This window comes from Hemibagrus wyckioides, linkage group LG04 (assembly GCF_019097595.1).
Source record: "Hemibagrus wyckioides isolate EC202008001 linkage group LG04, SWU_Hwy_1.0, whole genome shotgun sequence".
In the NCBI taxonomy this organism is placed as follows: domain Eukaryota; kingdom Metazoa; phylum Chordata; class Actinopteri; order Siluriformes; family Bagridae; genus Hemibagrus; species Hemibagrus wyckioides.
Genome location: NC_080713.1, coordinates 26,771,199 through 26,778,698, shown reverse-complemented (window position 1 = coordinate 26,778,698; position 7,500 = coordinate 26,771,199). Strand labels below are relative to the sequence as shown.

The 7,500-nt window shown below is 46.5% G+C and overlaps 1 protein-coding gene across 1 annotated transcript in view; it reads left to right on the top strand.

Annotated features, from left to right (window-relative positions):
- dhx36 (DEAH (Asp-Glu-Ala-His) box polypeptide 36) overlaps nt 1-7,500 on the top strand; it is a 50,998-nt gene that overhangs the window by 32,709 nt on the left and 10,789 nt on the right. Inside the window, exons 16-18 of the mRNA XM_058387456.1 lie at nt 6,037-6,154; nt 7,187-7,285; nt 7,424-7,500. The exon at nt 7,424-7,500 is cut by the window's right edge and continues 97 nt beyond it. Of these exons, the coding sequence (XP_058243439.1) occupies nt 6,037-6,154; nt 7,187-7,285; nt 7,424-7,500 (294 nt within the window). The remainder of the gene's footprint in view (nt 1-6,036; nt 6,155-7,186; nt 7,286-7,423) is intronic.

Here is a 7,500-nt window from a genome sequence, read left to right as displayed (position 1 = left end):
CTAACCGGATTCTGCGAGTCATGCAGCGGAATGGTGAACTCTCTTCTCGTCTTGATTTGAAGAAACAAACCTGTGAATATGGAGGAACACGAATAAAACCCAGAGAATGACTTGGTGGGAAAAGTCCTAACAGTGCTTCATGTCCACTTTTGATCAGTTTTAACACACTGCCATGAACAGGAGGTATTTTTTGTCACATGTACATTAGAGCACAGGGAAATGCTTCATTTATGTATCCCAGCTTTGGAAGTTAGGGTCAGAGCACAGGGTACAGCACCCCCCTGGGGCAGAGAGAGCCAAGGGCCTTGCTCAGGGGCCCAATAGTGGCAGCTTGATGGTGTTAGGGCTTGAACCCTGACTTTTTCATCACCAATCCAGAGCCTTATCCACTTTTTGTTAGATAATATCTATAAATCAAGGTCAGTTCTTTCCAGCTAAGTTCTTTCCTCCTGTATGCAAATGCTTGAATCTGATTGGTCAAGATTTTCTGCATTATTTTAACATCATTCTGCGAGTCCTTCCAGACGTAACCTGAACTATAGGTCTATTTCTACGTTCTTGTTCTAATGCGTTATTGTTTCTATGGTAACAGCTCAGACAGGGGGACGTGTCCGACAGACACTTCACGTATTTAACCACAGATTTATAGACGTGTTGTTGAGGAGACTTTTATTATTAACGTTCTTGTTGTGTGTTAGTCCTTACTTACTTAACACACGAATGCGATAGTTGTTAGCGCACTTGACTTTACATGCTAGGTCTTGTACTTCACAGATCGTCACAGCAAGCTAACTGTACTAGCTACATATGCAACAACGATCTCTGCTACGTCCTTCCAAGCTTTATTTTTAATTTTCATAGCTGACCGTACTATCTGGAAGTTGTGAGGAGGGACTGTACGCTCCACAGGATTTGGCATGAGAAACCGTTCGGATTTGTTTCTATACCTCATTTGCATGCAATCGCAATTTAAACGTCGCTAAAACATGCACAGGAAATGCCGGCTACAAGGTGAGAGTACAGTTCGAGCGGCTTTAAGCTGGCGAGCTCTGAATGGCGAGCTCTCTGACCTGATTAGACATTGTTCCACCTCATCATTCCACCTGGAAACCTTTCACCGGCATGACTGCCAACTTCCTGCCATCTCTCACAGAAACGCTATAATAATTTCCATTTATTTCCCACTCTTACAGTTTCCTCATTCCAGAAAAGGAGACGTTCTTCTTCCCCACACGTCTCCGTGTGCACTGAGGAGGGAGCTTAATTACGGTTTTTTGTAACCGTAATCAGATTTCTTTTTTTTTCCCTCCATTTTCTTTCACTTTTTCCAATCTGACGGAAACTAGTGACCTTGAATAGCGTCTATCTCGCGCGGCAGGAAATGGAAAAGTCTCCATTCTTTGGCTCAGACTATTGATTCTCTCAAGGCAGTGAAGTATTTTTTTAAACGTTTGCATCATAAGAACTGAAAAAGGAGGAATGTGATGTGTGCAGCTTAAAGGCCGGATATTTACGTGTGCATGGAGGTGTAGTGAAGGTGATTTTAATGTCTTTCAATAAAGTTCTAAATTAGTCAGCTTTTCTGCATTAATTAGTTTTGTACTAATTCTGTATGCCTCTTTCCCTTAGTCTGTCACACAGAGGCCACGCCTCCTTCACTTAAGTCTGACAGTGAGGCCACGCCTTCTTTCCTAATTTTGAGACACAGAGGCCATGCCTCCTTCCCTAAGTCTGAGACACAGAGGCCATGCCTCCTTCCCTAAGTCTGAGACACAGAGGCCATGCCTCCTTCCCTAAGTCTGAGACACAGAGGCCATGCCTCCTTCCCTAAGTCTGAGACACAGAGGCCATGCCTCCTTCCCTAAGTCTGAGACACAGAGGCCATGCCTCCTTCCCTAAGTCTGAGACACAGAGGCCATGCCTCCTTCCCTAAGTCTGAGACACAGAGGCCATGCCTCCTTCCCTAAGTCTGAGACACAGAGGCCATGCCTCCTTCCCTAAGTCTGAGACACAGAGGCCATGCCTCCTTCCCTAAGTCTGAGTCACAGAGGCCATGCCTCCTTCCCTAAATCTGTGACACAGAGGCCACGCCTCCTTCACTAAAGTCTAGCAGATACCAAGGCCACGCCTCTTTCCCTACGTTTAAGACACAGAGGCCACGCCTTCTTCACTAAAGTCTAGCAGATACCGAGGCCATGCCTCCTTCCCTACGTTTGAGACACGGAGGCCACTTCTCGTTTCCTAAGTCTGACTGACAATGAGGCCACGCCTCCTTCATTAAGTCTGACCGACAATGAGGCCACGCCTCCTTCATTAAGTCTGACATGCACCAAGGCTACGCCTCCTTCACTAAGTCTGACAGACACAGTGGCCATGCCTCCTCCACTATGCCAGACAGACAGTGAGGCCACTTCTCCTTCCCTTTTTGCATTAATTAGTTCTGTACTGAAGTTTCTTACAGCGCTGAAGATACTAACAGAGGAGCAGTGCAGCATTCGGTGGTCTTGCTACACACACACACACACACACACACACACGCACGTTCTGCCAAATGATGTAGTAAATATTTAATATTGTACTAGCGCAGGAATAAGTAGAAGCAGGGATTAAAATAAGGTGTTAGTGATGTAATAGGGGCGTGGCTTCAGAGGCGACGTGTTTGTGAGATTGACTGGTGACTCATACTTCAGTAGAGCCAGAGCTGGAGTGTGTGTGTGTGTGTGTGCTTTGTGTGTGTGTGTGCTTTGTGTGTGTGTGCTTTGTGTGTGTGTGCTTTGTGTGTGTGTGTGTGTGTGTGTGTGCTTTGTGTCTCTGCTGTCTACATTTTAATAAGAAAGTTGTAAAGTTGAAGTTGTGTAGAAATCAGTGGGGTAAACTTATAGGATAAAGATTTCAGTAAGTCAGGTGACCTCCTGCTAAAACGCAGGCTTGCGTCATGTCGTCACCATGGCAACCTGATAGAGATGCTTGTTGCCAGTAAGTGATCTTGCCTTTTCTCTCTCTCTCTCTCTCTCTCTATCTGTCTCTCTCTCTTTCTCTTTTTCTCTCTCCCTCTCTCTCTTTCTGTCACTTTCTTTCTTTCTCTGTCTGTCTGTCTGTCTGTCTGTCTCTCTCTCTCTCTCTCTCTCTCTCTCTCTCTATCTATCTATCTGTCTATCTTTGCCCAAGGCTTTGCTCCTCTAAACATCTTGCTCTTGCTCTGTGCTTGGCTGCTAATGACGTGAACCATGTACATTTACCATGTATGCCTCTGGTTAGGGATGAAAATAATTGCAAGCACGCACACGCGCACACACACACACACACACACACACACACAGAAAACTCATTTAAATATGTAAATAAATATTGTCCCGCAAATTTAGACGTTTTGTATGAAAACTCATTTCTCAACTCAGCTCCATTATAACATCTTATGCTTATAGAGATGAACCAATCAACATACAAATCTCTGAACCAACCCACTGGAAGCCCCGCCCCCTTCCTTCTCCCTCCGTCATACCTTATTATTCTCTAGTCTCAATATTTGTTGCCTTGAATGACGTAGAGAATTTTAGGCGTAATAAATGATTTCAGAATCTTTCAGCATGTAACTCTAGCTAATTTCCCCGAACAAACCCTTTCCATTCCTCATTATTCTGAGTGTTAGACACCGACTCACTCATGATGCTCGTTTTTAGAAGCTGTGGCAGCTTTGATGGAGAATCTCATTCTTCACCAATCAAGCTGAATATGGTGTGTTTTTAGATCTGACTCTCTGGAGCGTGTGTTTTATTTGAGATTACTCGTATGAAGAAATCTGTGTGCACAAATCTCCCTTTTTTTATTTTTTAGAGTAGTGTGTGGAATTCATGCTTCAGGTTAATGTCTAAATATCAGGATGGATTTAGCAGACTACTAATAATGTGTGTGTGTTTGAGGAGATATCACATCACACAGCTCTACACACACACAGCCTGGAGGTTTTATTGTTTAATTGCTGAACTTTTTTTGTTTGGGTTTTTAAAAAACTTTCTTTCTAAATAGTACATGAGCAGAGCTGAACACTTTGCTTCAGGACTCTCTCACTTTTAAAGTGAATCTCTCTCTTGGTGTCTTTATTTTACTTTTATTCACTTTGTCTGCCTTGAGCCTAGAGACTCGGGGAAGAAACGGCATGCCGCTGTTTCATCTCAACGTACTCCTGCTAAAGTGATGCAGCTCACATTTCGGTGCACTGTCGGAGATCCGGTGTAGTTTAAAGCAGGTAGTGAGTCAGTGTTGGTGAGTCAGTGCACCGAGGCCACGCCTCTTTCACTTGGACTGACATACAATGAGGCCACACCTCCTTCACTAAGTCTGACACACAGAGGACACGCCACCTTCACTAAGTCGGACACACAGAGGACACACCTCCTTCACTAAGTCGGACACTCAGAGGCCACGCCTCTTTCACGAAGTCTGACACTTAGAGGCCATGCCTCCTTCACTAAGTCTGTCCCACTGAGGCCACGCCTCTTTCACTTGGACTGACATACAATGAGGCCACACCTCCTTCACTAAGTCTGACACACAGAGGACACGCCACCTTCACTAAGTCGGACACACAGAGGACACACCTCCTTCACTAAGTCGGACACTCAGAGGCCACGCCTCTTTCACGAAGTCTGACACTTAGAGGCCATGCCTCCTTCACTAAGTCTGTCCCACTGAGGCCACGCCTCTTTCACTTGGACTGACATACAATGAGGCCACACCTCCTTCACTAAGTCTGACACACAGAGGACACGCCACCTTCACCAAGTCGGACACTCGGAGGACACGCCTCCTTCACTAAGTCGGACACACAGAGGACACACCTCCTTCACTAATTCTGACACTGAGGCCACGCCTCTTTCACGAAGTCTGACACTTAGAGGCCATGCCTCCTTCAATAAGTCTGTCCCACTGAGGCCACGCCTCTTTCACTAAGTCTGACACACAGAGGACACGCCTCCTACACTAAGTCTGTCCCACTGAGGACATGCCTCCTTCACTAAGTCGGACACACAGAGGACACGCCTCCCTCACTAAGTTGGACACACAGAAGACACGCCTCCTTTACTAAGTCTGTCCCACTGAGGACATGCCTCCTTCACGAAGTTGGACACATAGAGGACACGCCTCCCTCACTAAGTCGGACACACAGAGGACACGCCTCCTTCCCTAAGTCTGAGACACACAGAGGTCATGCCTCCTAAACTAAGTCCAACACTCAGAGGTCACACCTCCTCCCCTTAGTCTGACACTCAGCGGACACACGTCCTCCACTAAGCATGACGGCCACAGATGCCATGCCTCCTTCCCTTAGTCTGAGACACACAGAGGCAATGCCTCCTTCCCTAAGTCACACAGTCACACCTCCACTAAGCATGACAGCCACACAGGCCACGCCTCCTTCACTAAAGTCTGGCAGACTCCGAGGCCACGCCTCCTTCATTAAGTCTGACAGAGACAGAGTCCACGCCTCTGTTACACAGGCAATATGATGATTCAGTCACTGAACTTTTATCTGATGTGCCACATTTTGAATCAGTGCAGCTTTGTCGTGTGTGTGTGTGTGTGTGTGTGAGTGCGAGTTTGTGAGAATGAAGCTAAAAGCTGTAGTCATTTTCTCTGCTCTCTTTGTGCTCTCTCTATAGAGGCTTGGGTTAATAGCTCCATGCCTGAAAGCCTCTTTGCTTCAGCAATGTGTAAGATTACAGCACAGAGGTGTAATAAGGTCTAATGTGTGTATGCCTTTATTCTAAACACATGAGTGAGAGCGAACGGGAGCGAATGGGAGCGAGAGAGAGCGTCTGAGAGACGGAAGGAAACTTTCTTTCATCCAGACTTTCTGTTGAAACAAGTGTGAAACATGTCCATTTAATGCTGAGGAGGAGTGTGATTTACATGCAGTGCAGTGACGGTCCAGTGATGGTTTACTCATCCTTCTTCCTCACCACTGTGTGTGTGTGTGTTGCGGAGTGTTTACAGCTCTGTGTGAAGGGACTAATTAATCATTTCCCGTGTGTGTAGGGTGTCTCCAGGTAAATGCTACCACCTGTATAACAGCCTGAGGGCGAGTCTTCTGGACAGCTACCAGCTCCCTGAGATCCAGCGCACACCGCTCGAGGAGCTCTGCCTGCAGATCAAGGTACTCCAACACACACACACACACACACACACACACACACACAGAGTTTAGCTAGTGTTTTATTCTATTTTGGAACAGAAATGGAGGGAAAAGCTCCACCTCTTTGCCTCTACTGTTTAATCCGTGCTGCAGTAATAGCAGGCTGTCATCGGTGATGCATCATTAACCTATACCTACATTGTTACCTCGCTCTGCCACACACACACACACACACACACACACACATATATATATATATATACCTCACACACTTCCCCTCTAGCTGTGGAGTTTCCACACCCGCTCCCGGGTGACTGATGGCTGAGTACAAACAAACTAATGCATTAATGGCTGTGTTAATCACGCTGGTCTCCGCTCACAAGCGGCGTAATGGTGTAATGAGGCCTTTTAATGGTGCCAATTACAACCATTCTCTCTCTCTCTCTCTCTCTCTCTCTCTCTCTCTCTCTCTTTCTCTCTCTCTCTCTCTCTCTCTCTCTCTCTCTCACACACATACTCTCTCACACACTCTCTTTCTCTCTCTCTCTCTCTCTCTCTCTCTCTCTCACACTCTCGCTCTCTCTCTCTGTCTCTCTCTCTCTCTCTCACACACACATACTCTCTCACACACTCTTTCTCTCTCTCTCTCTCTCTCTCTCTCTCTCACACTCTCTTTCTCTCTCTCTCTCTCTGTCTCACATACTCACTCTCTGTCTCTCTCACACTCTCTCTCTCACACACATACTCTCTCACACACTCTTTCTCTCTCTCTCTCTCTCTCTCTCTCTCTCTCTCTCTCTCTCACATACTCACTCTCTGTCTCTCTCTCTCTCTCTCTCTCTCTCTCTCTCTCTCTCTCTCACACACACTCTTTCTCTCTCTCTCTCTCTCTGACTCACATACTCACTCTCTGTCTCTCTCTCTCTCTCTGTCTCTCTCTCTCTCTCTCTCACACACACACACATAGAAGGCCCTTTGTGTCTCAGATGAGTCATACGGTGTAATTTTGTGTATTTGGATGGATGTGTTATTTCTGCTCTTGTGTGTCCTCAGATTCTGAAATTGGGTCCAATCGCATCATTCCTGAGGAAGACTCTGGACCCGCCGTCGGACAGAGCCATCGAGCTGGCCATCACTCACTTAATGGATCTGGTGTGTGTGAGAGAGAGTTAGATTAGAGGCTGTGTGAGCTGTGTTGTTACGGAGTGCTACAGTTGAGAGAGATGAGACTGAGGGACTTTGGGGGGAACTGAACTGTGTGTGTGTGTGTGTGTGTGTGTGTATGTGTAGAATGCACTAGACCGGAATGAGGAGTTGACTCCCCTGGGCTTTCACCTGGCCCGTTTGCCTGTGGAGCCCCACATCGG